This window comes from Pogoniulus pusillus, chromosome 9 (assembly GCF_015220805.1).
Source record: "Pogoniulus pusillus isolate bPogPus1 chromosome 9, bPogPus1.pri, whole genome shotgun sequence".
In the NCBI taxonomy this organism is placed as follows: Eukaryota; Metazoa; Chordata; class Aves; order Piciformes; family Lybiidae; genus Pogoniulus; species Pogoniulus pusillus.
Genome location: NC_087272.1, coordinates 39,714,772 through 39,731,093, shown reverse-complemented (window position 1 = coordinate 39,731,093; position 16,322 = coordinate 39,714,772). Strand labels below are relative to the sequence as shown.

General features: G+C 50.7%; 1 protein-coding gene across 7 annotated transcripts in view; it reads right to left on the bottom strand.

Moving 5' to 3' along the window:
- The window catches only part of EXOC1 (exocyst complex component 1), a 33,731-nt gene that overhangs the window by 2,617 nt on the left and 14,792 nt on the right, over window positions 1-16,322 (bottom strand). For 5 of the 7 annotated variants that reach the window (XM_064149310.1, XM_064149309.1, XM_064149308.1 and 2 more), the window contains 9 exons: window positions 15,545-15,694; window positions 13,991-14,096; window positions 10,338-10,382; window positions 8,731-8,894; window positions 6,613-6,723; window positions 6,092-6,168; window positions 5,020-5,248; window positions 4,093-4,276; window positions 1,769-1,968 (listed from right to left, as the gene is read on the bottom strand). In XM_064149310.1, the coding sequence (XP_064005380.1) occupies window positions 1,769-1,968; window positions 4,093-4,276; window positions 5,020-5,248; window positions 6,092-6,168; window positions 6,613-6,723; window positions 8,731-8,894; window positions 10,338-10,382; window positions 13,991-14,096; window positions 15,545-15,694 (1,266 nt within the window). The remainder of the gene's footprint in view (window positions 1-1,768; window positions 1,969-4,092; window positions 4,277-5,019; window positions 5,249-6,091; window positions 6,169-6,612; window positions 6,724-8,730; window positions 8,895-10,337; window positions 10,383-13,990; window positions 14,097-15,544; window positions 15,695-16,322) is intronic. The other 2 variants (XM_064149313.1, XM_064149314.1) reach the window with 1 other exon arrangement.

The window sequence follows — 16,322 nt, the reverse complement described above, 5'->3', positions numbered from 1 at the left end:
CTCAGCTCAGCAGCCTCACAAGCATCTCTGCAGTGGTGCTTTGACTCAGCCTGGTGATTGTTGTGTTCCCCTCATTTTCACCTGGGCTTTTCTTTTTCATTTGGGCTCAGCCATGAAGGTTAAAGCAGAGCCCAAATGCATTTCCCCATAGCTAATAGCAGAGAACCTCACCTCACTGCTTCTAGAAGCAGTCAACTTCCCTTCAGTTGATACTAAACTAGCCTCAAAATGCTCAGTGAACGAGGCCATAGCCTGGCAAAGTGCTGAATGCTTCATGCAGGCTGAGGGAGCACCTGAACAGGAATTTCTCTGCTTAAAACACAACTACAGAACTGCAGTATCTGCTGGCAGCTGCCCTCCCTTTCCCCTGCCCCACCAGATGGCTCAGCAGAACACACATGGGTGGAAGGCTGAACATGCAGGCAGAGCATTCCCCTCAGTTCAAGAGAGATGCTGAGGTGCTGGAAGGTGTGGAGAGAAGGGCAGCAAGGCTGGGGAGGGGCCTGGAGCAGAGCCCTGTGAAGAGAGGCTGAGGGAGCTGGGGGTGTGCAGCCTGCAGCAGAGGAGGCTCAGGGCAGAGCTCATTGCTGCCTGCAGCTGCCTGCAGGGAGGCTGTAGCCAGGTGGGGTTGGGCTCTGCTGCCAGGCAGCCAGCAACAGAACAAGGGGACACAGCCTCAAGCTGTGGCAGGGCAGGTCTAGGCTGGCTGTGAGAAGGAAGTTGTTGGCAGAGAGTGATTGGCATTGGAATGGGCTGCCCAGGGAGGTGGTGGAGTGGCCGTGGCTGGAGGTGTTGCAGCCAAGCCTGGCTGGGGCACTTAGTGCCATGGTCTGGTTGGTTGGGCAGGGCTGGGTGCTAGGTTGGGCTGGCTGAGCTTGGAGCTCTCTGCCAACCTGGCAGATTCTATGAAACTGCAATGGGGCTGGCCCCCAGGGAGGCAACTTTGCAGCAGCCCACCTGGTGCTGTGGCTGCAAGAAGGCTGAGAGCATCTCAGTGCTCTGGTTGCTGCTGAAGCAAAGGACACTCCACTACATGTGGCACCATGCTCAGCTATTTGAAGCAGCAACCCTAATGCAGAGGAGGGGACAGCAGAGGTGTTTGTCTTTGAGAGGGCTGCTGCTCAGGAACTGGCTGGCATCAGTCTGCTTGGAAGAGGCAGAGTGAGCCTTTGCCTCACTTACTTTACTCTTCTCTCCCTTCACTGACTAAGCTCTCTTCATCTTCACCCCAAGTCTTCCCACTTCTGCTCTTCCTGTTCTCTCACCTGTCTGAAGTTAGTGGCAGCTTAGGTGCTGGCCAGAATCAACCCACAACAGGTGGGAAGCAGCAATACAACATTTTAACTTTCAGAAAGAGACTGCATCTTAGAATGCAGAAAATGAATGGCTGAGATCCTGCTTGCAGAAAAAGAATGAAGAGTGGAAAGCACTGGGTGGGTAGAACTGAGTCTGACTCTCTGTCAGAGGTCATGTTAACTCTCAACTCAGCCTCAGCCATACAACACTCCCCCAAATCTCTGAACAGGTCAGAAACTGCAGCTTCTTGGAGGTGAGGAAAACTGTCACAGGGCTCCTGATTACTTTTGCCCTTTTTCCTTCCTCCAAGCCATTAGCTCCTGGGCAGGTTGCTCTTGCCAGGCCTGCTCCAGGCTAAAATGATCAAACAGAGCCAGTGCCAGATGCAGATGGAGAGCTCAGAGAGTGCAAACTCAACACTTGAGAAGAGCTGCTCTGTCCCACTGCAATGCCTGAGCTCCATCTTACTCACATTGAGTTTCTCAAGAGGCTGCCCAAGTGAGTAGATGACATAAGCCTGCAGGTGGTCTGTGTACTTCTGCTTGGCTTCCTTCTTCTCAGCCTCCAGGCAGGAGATTTTCAAGCGAGAGAGCGTCGCGAAAATATGATGGAAGTTCTCCATCATCACCACATCTCTGGGGGTCTTCTGGCTTTCATTTGCTACTTTCTCCACTGAAAAGGAGGAGGAGGCAGAGGACAACCACATCACATTCAGAAAGACAAAGCCAGTAACACAGAGCACTGTCACAGTTTGGGCTGTTCTATGGGTGATGATGTGCTCTAGGGTAGGGTGTCCCTAGCCATGGCAGGGGGGTTGGAACTAATGATCCTTGTGGTTCCTTCCAACCCTGACTGATTCTGTGATTCATCTGTATGAGTGATGGACAGAACTGCCACTAAGTAAAGCAGCAGCTGAGAGCCTTCAGGATAAGTAAGAGATAAAGACAGGCTCTAAGACCATGAAATTTGCAGGCCCAAAGAGCCACTTACAAAGAGCTCACAGATGTTAGGGGTTGGAAGGGACCCAAGGAGATCATCCAGTCCAACCCCCCTGCCAGAGCAGGACCACACAATCCAGCTCAGGGCACACAGGAACACATCCAGACAGGCCTGGAAAGGCTCCACAGAAGGAGACTCCACAGCCTCTCTGGGCAGCCTGTGCCAGGGCTCTGGGACCCTTCCAGTCAAGAAGTTGCCCTTGTGCTGAGGCAGAACCTCTTTTGCTGCAACTTAACACCCATTGCTCCTTGTCCACCTAAGTAAGACACAGCTCATGTTCTGTGGAGGCTTACAGCCCCAGAGCCTTCTCCTATGACAGAGCTATTTAAGGGAAGTTTATTTCTCTATTTAAGGATAACCATGAGGGGGTTTTCACATCAAGAAAAGAACAGGATTTGCTCTAACAAAACCATTCAGTAGCATGGAGGTTTGGTTGTTCTTTCACTGTATTTCTTAGTCTTTCCATTTTTAATTGGTTTTACAGTCCAAGTTGCTGCCAATTCCTACATCTAACAACAAAACTGGCTAACCCTGCAGATAGGCCTCTTACTTTCAGCCCCTCAGGAAAAGTCCTTCTGTAGCTTTCCTGTAGGATCCCTTCAGCTATTGGGAGGCAGCTCTAAGGTACCCATGGAATCTTCTCTTCTCCACACAGAACAAGATCCTCTTCACCATTTCATAGAATCAAGCAGGTTGGGAGAGAGCTCCAAGCTCAGCCAGCCCAACCTAGCACCCAGCCCTGCCCAACCAACCAGACCATGGCACTAAGTGCCCCAGCCAGGCTTGGCTGCAACACCTCCAGCCACGGCCACTCCACCACCTCCCTGGGCAGCCCATTCCAATGCCAATCACTCTCTCTGACAACAACTTCCTCCTCACAGCCAGCCTAGACCTGCCCTGGCACAGCTTAACACTGGAGAAGACCAAGAAGGGATTTAATCAATGTCTATAAACATCTGAGGGCTGGAGGTCAGGAGGGGGGGACAGGCTCTGCTCACTGCTCCCTGGGATAGGACAAGCAGCAGTGGATGGAAGCTGCAGCACAGGAGGTTCCAGCTCAGCACAAGGGGCAACTTCTTGCCTGGAAGGGTCCCAGAGCCCTGGCACAGGCTGCCCAGAGAGGCTGTGGAGTGTCCTTCTGTGGAGCCTTTCCAGGCCTGTCTGGATGTGTTCCTGTGTGCCCTGAGCTGGATTGTGTGGTCCTGCTCTGGCAGAGGGGTTGGACTGGATGAGCTCTTTGGGTCCCTTCCAACCCCTGACATTCTGTGAGACTGTGATTTCCCCTCTACTAGTGTTCAATGCAACTAACAGAACAAGGTGCTGCTGCTGGTGGTTTTCCAGAGTATAGCTGGGAAAACAGGGAGGAAGCTCCTGAAGGACACATGGGAAGAGGCAGCACTCAAGTGCCTTGTTTTAGATAGGGCTGTGACAGCAGCTTCAACACTCAGTGCCAGAGCACTTAAGCGACACTGGAGGAGAAAGGAGCCTACTGCAGCCTGAGCAAGGCATGCTGCTGCCACCTCCTCTCTCCCTCCACTATCAACCATTTCCCTCTTTCAGAACCCAGAGCACTTCACAGGCATGAACAAAGGCAAACCTGTTTGCTCTTAACAAGGACACCACAATCAAAAGCTTTGCTCTTGCTCCCCTGCAGACAACAGAGGGAACCAAAGCTCCACCACAGCTCACATGGCTTGCACTGGCCCTAAACAAACAAAAGTAACTGTTACCTGGAGCAAAACTATGGCTAGATAAGGGGAAAGGATGACTGTGGGAAGGCAAGCAGAGGAGACTCACCACTGACAAACACAGCTCGGATCAGCTTTATGTAGGCTTTGTCCAGGTCTCCTCTTCGCTCTGCACTCCTGAAAATGGATTCAGCAAGGGCAGCAAACTCCTCAAACTCAGCCACAAAAGGAAGGATCCCAACTTTACTCTTCTTGGAGATTTTCACTTCATCCATCTGCTTCATCTGATTGCTCTTCAAGTTTAAAACAACAATTAGTTTCCCTGGTTTGATGGTCTGGCCAATTGTATCACTAAGTTTGCAGATGACACCAAGCTAGGAGCATCTGTGGAGCTGTTGGAGGGTAGGAGAGCCTGCAGAGGGACCTGGCCAGGCTGGATGGGTGGGCAGAGGCCAATGGGATGAGACTGAACAAGGCCAAGTGCAGGGTTCTACACTTTGGCCACAACCCCAAGCAGCACTACAGGCTGGGGCCAGAGTGGCTGAGAGCAGCCAGGCAGAGAGAGAGCTGGGGATGGTGGGAGAGAGGAGCTGCAGAGGAGGCAGCAGTGCCCAGGTGGGCAGCAGAGCCAATGGCATCCTGGGCTGGCTCAGGAGCAGTGTGGGCAGCAGGACAAGGGAGGTTCTTGTGCCCCTGTGCTCAGCACTGCTCAGGCCACCCCTGGAGTGCTGTGTACAGTTGTGGGCTCCTGAATTCAAGAGAGAGATGCTGAGGTGCTGGAAGGTGTCCAGAGAAGGGCTTCTTAGGGTGTCCTGAGAAGCCCAGGACTGCACACAGCAATTAGGTCACCCCTGAGCCTCCTCTTCTCCAGGCTAAACAACCACAGCTCCCAGATGGTCTGGATTTGAAGTGATCTCTGAAGGTCATCCAGCCCAACCCCCTATGCAGTCAGCAGGGGCATCCTCAAGCTAGCTCAGGTTGCCCAGAGCCCTAGAACATTCTAGCTGAGCTCAGTCAGAAGCAGCAAAGGACTTACAATGCATTTATCAAAGTTCCTTTTGACAGTCACCAAGACATTCCCCAGGGTGGTGCTGAGGAAGGAAGCTGGGTCCACGTTCTGTGCTGTCCACACGTGGTGGCTCATCTTCACCAGCATGTAGAGGGAGTTGAAGCTGTCAATCTTGTCCCCCAGGGCTATCAGGTTGTTCAGCTCGGGCTCAATGCAGCGGAAGATTCTGGTCATCATCTGTCGGATCATGTCCTTCCTAGGGAGGGTGCAAGGAGAAAACAGAACACTGACAGTCCACCAGGCTGCTTCACCTCTGCTCTGACGGCACTTGGGGGATAAGAGTACAGGGTTACAGCATTTGCAGTCAACAAGACTCACACTGAGTGCTGCTTGGGGAAGAAACACTGATGTCACACAGGAGACATCAACAGGAGCTGCACAGCTGGCACTGGGCTGGAAGGGACCCTCAAACCCCCTGCACTCAGCAGGGACACCTCCAACTACAGCAGGCTGCCCAGGGCCATATCCAGTCTGATCTAGAATGTCTTTAGGGATGGGGCCTCAAACACAGCCCTGGGCAGCCTGTGCCAGTGTCTCTCCATCCTGACTGTGCAGAACTTCCTTCTGATGTGCAATCTAACTCTGTCCTGCTCCAGTTTAAACCACTGCCCTCGGCCGGCTCCCACAGCCTCCCTGCAGGCAGCTGCAGACAGCAATGAGCTCTGCCCTGAGCCTCCTCTGCTGCAGGCTGCACACCCCCAGCTCCCTCAGCCTCTCCTCACAGGGCTGTGCTCCAGGCCCCTCCCCAGCCTCAAAGCTGCCTCACCCTCAGGCTCAGAGCTTTGCTGAGCACATCTCAAAGTCTGGCTTCACTCTGCAAACACCCAGAGAATCAAGCACTGCTGCAGGCAGAATCACCTCTCCTGCACACCAAAGCCTTTGTATTTACTAACACAGGCAGTGCCTGGGTCCCAGCTAGGGGCTCACAGGTCACTTTCACTGAGAGGAAACAACTGCTGATTAGGCAAAGGCAAGGCTGCTGTGCTCAGTAACTGCAGAGTAGGCTGAAGGATCAGTAACAAACAGCAGCAGCACCTACTCAGATGATACGGGCTGTGGAACACCAGGGGGGTGTGAGCGAGAGGAAGTTCCTCCATCTGTGTCCTCTGCTTCACTCTGTAAGAGCAAGAGAAAGGAAGCTGAGAGCTTGGCACCACTTCTGCACCTCGGTCTGACAAAACCAGCACAGCTTTTCTCTCCCACTCCTCCCCAGCCCTAGGCAGCCAATACAATGGTGTGCAAGGTTCTGGTAGCATTCAACTCATGTTCCACAAGCCACAGTTACTCCTCTTTGCCTCCTTAAGTAGCCTGGTGAGGAGTTTACTATGACCTTAGGAGGAAATACAGCCAGGGCAGAAGAAACAGGTCAATCTTTGCTTAAAACACTGTGTGCTGGCCAGCCTCAATCACACATTCTGACAGCAAATGGAGGGAAAACATCAGTTCCTGACCACCTGCACCACACAACCGCCAGACAGATTCAGAAGCTCTCTCTCAAACAGGTTCCTTCTGAGGCCTGCTTAATCCCTTGTACCTCAGGGACAGACTGAGGAGTCTCACCGTGGCTGTTGCTGAGGTGCTCTGATGCTGCTGGAGTTTGAAGAACTTGCTGATGAAGTCCTGTTCTGCCAGACACAGAGGCTCCAGCTCACTCAGTACTTGCTCAAAAATCTAAAGAAAGCCAAAGATGTCAGCAGCAGCCCAAATCCTGGCAGCACTTAGCAATGCCAGCTCGGTTTGGGGCACAGGATTCTGTACTTTGGAACTTCAGGAAGCTTTAGAAGGCTTATTTCTACTTATCAGACAGGGATTCAGCTCCCATTGGTGTCTTTAGAAGTATCTGCAGAGAATCCCAGAGTGGCTCAGGCTGGAACGGAGCTCAGAGCTCATCTCCTCCACCCTCCACACCATGCCCAGGGACACCTCTCAGCTACACTCAGCTGCTCAGGGCCTCATTCAGCCTGGCCTGCAGCACCCCCAGCAAGGAGGCAGCCACAGCCTCCCTGGGCAGCCTGGGACACACTCTCAGCACCCTCACACTCAGCAACTCCTTCCTCAGCTCCACTCTCAGCCTGCTCTGCCTCAGCTCCAAACCATTGCCCCTTGGGCTGTCTCTAGAGCCCCTGATGCAAAGTCCCTCTGCAGCCTTCCTGCAGGCTGCCTTCAGCTCTGGGCAGGCAGCTCTGAGGTGCCCCTGGAGCCTTCTCCCCTGCAGGCTGCACCCCCCCAGCTCCCTGAGGCTGTGCTCACAGCAGAGCTGCTCCAGCCCTTGCAGCATCTTTGCAGCCTCCTCTGGACTCACTCAGTTGGAGGTGAGGTTTGAGCAGAGTCCAGAGGCAGAATCCCCTCTCTTGCCCTGCTGCCCACACTCCTCAGTTCAATGGAGAACAGGAGAATTCTTTTTCTCTCACTGTGCTAAGAGTTTCTCTTCCTTCTGCAGTGCTGAGGAGTCAATGGCACAGGAAGTGAGGAGCACTGCCACGTTGCAAGGCTCAGGAAAGAAACCCACAGGACAGTTGAGGACAGCAAGGTTTTAAGGAGAAGCTGAGGACAATGCAATAACAACTCAGTGCCAGCAGTTGAAGCTGTAAGCTGATGATAACTTTGATGGCAAACCATTAAAGTAACAGTTCAGGGCTGTGCTCAAGTCCTGGCTATAAGAGGGTTATCTTTTCTTCCACTGTTGCCTGCAGCCTGGTAAAATGGGACAGAAGACAGGAACATCCATACTGAGAAACCTAAAATCAGTTGAATCCATCAGATCTATCCCTATGTGCATAAAATATGGCTTTAAAGGAGCATTTTTGCTGCTCAGTATTCTTTAGAGATCATAAAGGAACTAAATGAATCTTACAGCAAGAGAACAATTCTGTGGTCTTGGGAACTGTCTTGGTTTGAGCTGTTTGAAGATTTAAATAGCAGAGATTTTTGAAGCACCCAAGAAAGATATGAAAGATGCTTCTAATAGGAAACTGAGCAGGAACTCCCTGCAGCATTTTGAATCATAGAATCTGCCAGGTTGGAAGAGAGCTCCAAGCTCAGCCAGCCCAACCTAGCGCCCAGCCCTGCCCAACCAACCAGACCATGGCACTAAGTGCCCCAGCCAGGCTTGGCTGCAACACCTCCAGGCACGGCCACTCCACCACCTCCCTGGGCAGCCCATTCCAGTGCCAATCACTCTCTCTGACAACAACTTCCTCCTCACATCCAGCCTAGACCTGCCCTGGCACAGCTCCAGGCTGTGTCCCCTTCTTCTGGTGCTGGCTGCCTGGCAGCAGAGCCCAACCCCACCTGGCTACAGCCTCCCTGCAGGCAGCTGCAGACAGCAATGAGCTCTGCCCTGAGCCTCCTCTGCTGCAGGCTGCACCCCCCCAGCTCCCTCAGCCTCTCCTCACAGGGCTCTCCACACCTTCCAGCACCTCAACAGCTCTCTCTTGAATTCAGGAGCCCACAGCTGGACACAGCACTCCAGGGGTGGCCTGAGCAGTGCTGAGCACAGGGGCAAAAGAACCTCCCTTGTCCTGCTGCCCACACTGCTCCTGAGCCAGCCCAGGATGCCATTGGCTCTGCTGCCCACCTGGGCACTGCTGCCTCCTCTGCAGCTCCTCTCTCCCACCACCCCCAGCTCCCTCGCTGCCTGGCTGCTCACAGCCACTCTGGCCTCAGCTTTGTCTTTACCTTATCAAACTTTGTCCTGTCAGCCACATCAAGGTCAGAGGCAGACATGTTTCCCATATCCAGCAGAGAGGACGACTGAGACCTGCGGTTCCCTGAGCTCTGCACTGAGAGTTTATTCAGGCTGGAAGTGGACCCAGTCAGCTTGCCAGAGCTGCCATGAAGACCTGTGAAATAAAGACACTATGAAGGGGGGAAGGAAAAGCAAATTAAAACACTCAAGAGAATCAGGTTACTGCAGCACATGTGAGGTCAAGAGCTGCTAGCAGTCCTACACCAGAACCCAGCTACTCATTTTCTCTTTAAGCTGAAAATGTTTTTTTTTAATACAAATGAGACCTGAAACACTTCAGCAGGTCTCAGAGTACAATGGAGCTGTGTAGGCTGGCACTGTGAGGTATCAAACAGCAGCACTGGGACAGATTTGCAACTTGGAAGCAAAGATCAGTGAGGATCCTCATGAATGGGCTTTGGCAAAAGGGTGCCACAAGCAGAAGAATTAATCCACAAGAGGGCAAAAGTAATATCTATACCCACAGGCACATTTGCATCTTGAACTTGATTCTTCTGCTGTTAACATCCTTTTGGCTACATGCTTTGCTCCAGCTGTTCTGCTGGACCTGCAACCCCATAGGAACTCTGCTGCTAATGCTTCCCTCTCCTTTTGATCAGAATTAACATCCAGATATTTCTTTCTGATATTGTGAGACCTTCTCCTAGGTGAGGAAATTATCCTTTTTTTCCACTCCCAAATCTTCAGAAATGATGGCACAGGAGGGGGAAACAAAAAGAGCAAAAAATCATCCAGCTTTGAACCCCATATCATCAGCTTAGCACATCTCAATCACAGCCTCGCAGCAACCCTTAAACTGCTATGCTGGCATCTAGGCTAGGGACACAGATCTAACACCAGCTGCTCCCTCAGCCTGCTGCAAGAGCTGGAAAGCTACAGCAAGCTCCCAGGCAGAGATTTTAGCATGGGACAACCCAAAAGATAGAATGGGTTAGGTTGGAAGGGAGCTCAAAGCTCAGCCAGTTCCAACCCCCTGCCATAGGCAGGGACACCTCCCACTAGAACAGGTCGCTCAAGGACTCATTCAACCTGGCCTTGAACACCTCCAGGGAGGTTGTGGGGCACAGAATCACCCAATGTGATCAAAGATCAAAGATCACATTGGGTGATTCTGTGCTACACAACCTCCCTGGGCAACCTGTGCCAGTGTCTCACCACCCTCACTGCAAAGAACCCCTTCCTAACATCCAGTTTCCATCTCCCCTCTGCCAGCTCAAACCCATTCCTCCTCCTCCTCCTCCTCTCATTACCAGACCTCGTCAGTAGTCCCTCCCCAGCCCTCCTGGAGCCCCCTTCAGATAGTGGAAGGCCACTCCAAGGTCTCCTGGAAGCCTTTTCTTCTCCATGTTGCCTTTACCTGCAAACCTCCTTGACACTTAGGCTGGGCCACTTTAGCCTTGCTGAAACAATGACTCTGCTGATGCTTGATGTCATTCTGAAGAGGGGGTGGGTAAGAGTGCCCAGGATGCAGCACTAATATCTTCACATTGACACACATGCATTGACAACACCAACTGATGCAAGCAGTTATACTCACTCTCAGTCTCCTGTTTGACAGCACTCTCTTTTCGAGGCAGTGTAGCTGGGATGGATTAGGTTGCAAGCATCAAAGACAAAGACAAGTTAAAATGCAGTCTGCACGAACCATGCACAAGATGCAAGTTAAGCTCTAACTGGAAAGAAACATGCAGAGAACTATAAGCAGCAAGTAACTACATGGCAAACACATTTAGTTGGGAGAGGCACTCTTCTACAAATCCAGGATCTAAGCTAGGTGGAAAACAGAGCAAGTTTCTAGGTACTAAACTTGGCTTTTTTTATCAGAGTGTCCTCAAAGATCAGCTTTGAAGGCAGAGTAAGTTTCTAGGTAGTAAACTTGGCTTTTTATTATAGTGTCACAGAATGACAGAATTGTTTTGGTTGGAAAAGACCTTTAAGATCACTGAGTCCAACCATTCTCTAACTCTGCCAAGTTTGGTGCTAACCAATGACACTCAGCACCACATCAGTGTCTAATTCAGCTGGGACACACAGCAAGCTATGAGCAAATCAAGTTCAGATAGGGGGGACCCCATCCTATGCCACTGCAAGACCATCAAGGACCTTGGTCTTGGGGAGGAAGTCTCTGCTGACCCAGAGGTCAGTGATGGCCTTTCTATGCCCATAGAATCATAGAATTAACCAGGTTGGAAGAGAGCTCCAAGCTCATCCAGTCCAACCAGCACCCAGCCCTGTCCAGTCAACCAGACCATGGCACTAAATGCCCCAGCCAGTTTTCAAAGAACAGTTTTCTTCAAAGAACAGTTTTGGTAATGTATTTAAGTTCTCCTGAGCTTCTGAAAAGCTCATTAAATTAGGGGGGTTATTTCTCAGAGTTAATATTGCATAAGACTCAGTTTCCAAGAATCAATCCTCATCTCAGTAATGGCCACAAAGAAATTCAGATGCACTTATGTAATTGTGCACTGAGCCTGAGATGCTGCAAACAACCACACAGCAATCCTGCAAACTCATCCCTGCTGACAGCCAGGCTGCCTGCCCCTCCCTTGCTCTTCACACATCATAGAACCAAGCAGCCCAACCTATCCCCCAGCCCTATCCAATCAACCAGACCACGGCACTCAGTGCCTCATCCAATCTTTGCTTGAACACTCAGGATGTGTTTGCAGAGAGAATCCATCTTTGGTGCTCATGCTGCACACAAATTGAGGACTGCAAATTTGGAGAGGATTAAAGCAATAAATAGACAGCAAACCCAGGAGGTTTCTAAGGTTGGGTTTGGGGTGTTTTTCCCAGCCCTGTTTTTTGCAGAGTAAGTGGACTTCAGTGTGAAATGTGTATGAGCACATAGGGAATCCCTGCTCAGTAAAAGGCATTTGCATAGACACATTAAAAGCAGTATGTGGTATTAAGAAGATTCTGATGAAGATGGATGCTACAGGCCCCCCAGAATGGAGCAGGCAAGCAGAACCTACTGTAATAGACTGAGTCAATACTGCTAAATGCCACAAACATGTCTTAAATACCAGATGGTCTCAAGTAGGCAACACTACTGACAATGATAATGCCAACCCCAATTTTCATTCCAGGCTGGTTTTTAGGTCTTGAGGGTCTTGTCAGGTTTTGGATCAAAAAGTTCAGGCCTGATGGTGCATTTAACATATGCAGCTGCCATGAGCTGGTCTCACTTCATTGTCCTCAATTTCCAAATGCACAAAGAACCACAGGCAAAGCCCAGGCCCTGCACAAGCAGGGGAGCTCCAGTGGCTTTTGAGAACCCACTTGACAGAAGGACATGGCAGTAGCAGCACTCTTTCCCACTCTGTATGGTATTTAAGGATCAAAGTCTTGGCTTCACCAGAAAAGAAAAGAACAAACCAAAAAGCCTACTTCAGACAAGTGTGAATGCTCACGACCCAAGTTGGCTTTGGCCATAAAAGAAGCAGACAAAGAACCTTGCACTGGCACAGAATGCCCAGACTCTGCCAGCACCCCCTCTGCATCTGAGGCACTCAGATAGCAGTGCTGTTCCCCAAGCACAAAAGGCAAGAGCAGACACCAGCACAGCCTGGAAACAGGGCACCTTCAGCAGCCCACTGCAGCTGCAGCAATACCTGCCCACTCTGCTCCTTCAGCTTGCTGTTGAGAAATGATCTCTCTTGATTTAAGGTGTATCCAACTAGTGACTGTAACCTCACTGTCCTCACCAGGGAGCCCTTGGGGATCACACAGCCTTGTGAGCTCCTTAAGCTTGCTGTTGAGAAGTGATCTCTCTTGAATTAAGGTGCAACCAATCAGTGACAGTAACCTCACTGCCCTCACCATGGAGGCCTTAAGCCTTGAAAGCTGCTATAAAATAAACATCATTTGCACAACAACCTTCCCAAGGTGCAGCTCCTCTGCTGGTGGACTGAAGAATCCTCCCCTTCCAAAAAATCACTCAGTGACATTGCCAGGAGGCAGGAAGCTGCTGCAAAAATTGTCCCCCCATGAAAGAAGTGCCAAGATGAAGTGTTCAGAAGGCTTCAGAAATCAATTTGCATTAAACCAAAACGTTTTGAGGTTTTTCCCTTGCACTAAGGTAGCTTTTCAAGATTGATGTGTTTGACTCTTCTGATGACAACACATCATGGCACTGCTTGCTCTCCAAGGCCCACAGCATGCCAAGCTCTGTCTCTCCTCAACCAAACCTCACCACCCTCCTTCTCTTCCTATCATTGCTTTTTTTCTGTTCTCCACCATCAAACTTGGGGGCAGAAGATCAGAATCCAAACCAGACTTGACAGAAGTTACTAATTACAGCTGCAGATCATCTCTGAGTTTAGAATTGGGGAACTGCTGAGCTGTGGCAAGCATAAATGTTTTAAGTTGTGAAACAGGATACTTGAAATACAGCCTAGGCAAGGGATAAATCAATCTGGATCATTACCAACACCACAGACTGGCTTAAGTTGGAAGGGAGCTCAGAGCTCAGCTCCTCCAACATCCCCACCATGTCGAGGGACACCTCTCAGCTACACTCAGCTGCTCAAGGCCTCATCCAGCCTGGCCTGCAGCACCCCCAGCAAGGAGGCAGCCACAGCCTCCCTGGGCAGCCTGGGACACACTCTCAGCACCCTCACACTCAACTTCCTCCTCAGCTCCACTCTAACCCTGCTCCACCTCAGCTCCAAACCATTGCCCTTGACCTTTGTCTTTACACCCCCTGATGCAAAGTCCCTCTGCAGGCTTCCTGCAGGATCCCTTCAGGTACTGGAAGACAGCTCTAAGGTTCCCTCAGAGTTTTCTCCTGTGCAGGCTGCACCTCCAGCTCCCTCAGCCTGTCCTCACAGGGCTGTGCTCCTGTTTTCTGCCATTACAAGAGCTGCTTTTTCAGTTTCTTTCCAGTAACAAACTGGGGCAGTTCAAGTAATGAAATATGGTTGAAGTTTAAAAAGCCAGTGTGGATCTGAACACCTGAGAAATGGCCTCTTTGAGCTACCAGTCCTGACCAGTTCACACAAGATTTCACTTGTGCTACTTTGGCCTTGAGGAGGTTTCACCAATATTACTTTTTATCCAACAACTTCTGCCTTGCCAACACCAAACAGCTTTATCCCATTACAAATTAGCCCTAGATGTTGAAATGAGGATTTCATCTAAGCAAACAGGAAGAGTCAAAACAAAGACAGGAGCCTGCTGGAAGCTTACCAAACTTCTTTCCTTCTCTGGTTGTGCCTGTCATCTTGATCTTGGCAACTTCAAAGAAATCTTTTATTTCCCTTTCATAGAGTCTTGATAAATAATCCATGTAATTCTTAAAAGGGAATTGAAAAGTTGGTTACCAGGTGTAGATATTGGCTTGGTGCTATTAGGACAGCTCCATGGCTCTTAAAATAAACCAGCAACAGCAAACTCTGTGGGACAGTGGTACAGCATCAAAGAGGTCAGGGCAGGAGCAGAATGCAGAGGTTTCAGCACCATTTTTGGCAGCCTTTTAGCACTAGACCCTTACTAGCAAATAGGATGTCACTGCCACACAGCTTCTTGAGGGAATGGAATGGCTCAGGTTGGAAGAGAGCTCAGCTCACTTGCTCCGCCCTCCCCACCACAAGTGGGGACACTTCTCTGTTGGAGCACGTCCAGAAGAGGGGCACAAAGGTTCAGGAAACTGGGGGGGTGCAGCTTGCAGAGGAGAAGTGAACCAGTGAAGCACCTTGGGTAAAATGACTCTTTGGTCACCAATATGGCCAGATGGTCAAATCCACTTTATTTCCATGATACAGGGACTTATATGCATTCTAGCAAGAGGCTGCTCCACCAAGATTGGTTACAGTCAGAGGGTACAGGGTTACTTGTAAGGCATCAATAGGTCAGCATACCATAACAATCTGAGGGTCAGCCTCTGGGGGCTGGCTAAATCCTGCCCACCTGCAGCTGCATGTGGGGGGAAACTATCCTATGCCTGCTATCTGGGTCCCAGGATGGATTCAAGGACATTCTCAGCACAGTTGCTCATGTTTATAATTTCTGTGTCTTCTGCTAACATGAATTCTCCAACAGAGAAGGCTCCAGGGGCGCCTCAGAGCTGCCTGCCCAGAGCTGAAGGCAGCCTGCAGGAAGGCTGCAGAGGGACTTTGCATCAGGGGCTCTAGAGACAGCTCAAGGGGCAATGGTTTGGAGCTGAGGCAGAGCAGGATTGGAGTGGAGCTGAGGAAGGAGCTGTTGAGTGTGAGGGTGCTGAGAGTGTGTCCCAGGCTGCCCAGGGAGGCTGTGGCTGCCTTCTTGCTGGGGGTGCTGCAGGCCAGGCTGGGTGAGGCCTTGAGCAGCTGAGAGGTGTCCCTGGGCATGGTGGGGAGGTTGGAGGGGATGAGCTCTGAGCTCCCTTCCAGCCTGAGCCATTCTAGGGTTGTGTGATGACTCCCTGAAGCACAGACATCACACAGACCACAAGCACACCAACATGAAAACAGTGTAACTCTTTAACCCACTGGACTGTAAAAGGGCAAACTCATTTGATATAAATATTAAGATTGATGTCTTAAGATATTTCAGAACAGAGGCACAGAATCTTGGAGGGGAGAAATTAAATGGGAGGTACTACAAACAGCAGAAAGCCAAACCTTTCTATTCCAAACTGGAAGGAGAAGAGCTGGGAATTAAATGGAGTAGAAAGGAGATGCACAAACACACAGGCAATTCTTCTGCCTCTCACAAAGAGCATACTGTAAGCATTCCCTGGGGCTGGCTGAGCACTTCACATACCTTGGTTAGCCCTTCATACTTTGCATAATCTGTGTTCTTCAGCCACTCCATCAGCTTAGCATAGCGGAGCAAGTCCCTGTGAAAGGGGTGATGGTTGGGTAGTGTCAGCTCCACAGAGTGCTGGACAAGGGTTGAGCTCTGGTCGTGCCCCTTGGGAAGAGAAAGCATCACAGTCAGTCTGCAAGCACTATCCACAGGTACCACAACCTTCCTGGACAACTTAGAAAGGAGGCAGCATCCCCTTCAGACAAATGGAAAAGCATCCAAAGCCCTTGCACAGAACCAAAACCCAGAGGCATAATATGGACACTGAGCCACTAGGGTTGTGCCAGGGAATGCATCTTGGCAAGCTTGTTCACTGTAAGGCTCTTCTTTACCACTGCCTTCAGGGCAAGGCAATGTGGCACTTTCTGCACCAGACTGCAAGGTACACCTCAGTGAAGACTTGATGGCAAATGTTCATTTGCCTCTGGAAGATTCTCAGAGATGATGCAGTTATTTCCCCAAACCAAGCCTCACACCCCAGAGCTGCTTCTGTTTACAGATGCTTGCAGCCCACGGCGGGGCTAGGGCTAGCCAGGAGCTTTAGCCATGCCTCTGAAAGGCTGCTCCAATTCAGCCTACTTCAGCCCACTCTGGCCAAGTCTTACCAACATCAGCTGACACACAGTCTCTTCCTCCTCACGAGTCCAGCCACACTCACACACATTTCCAGCCAACCTCTGCTACAGCTGAACAGTTTACAATGTGCAGCCTAAGCAACCCCACAGATTCCACC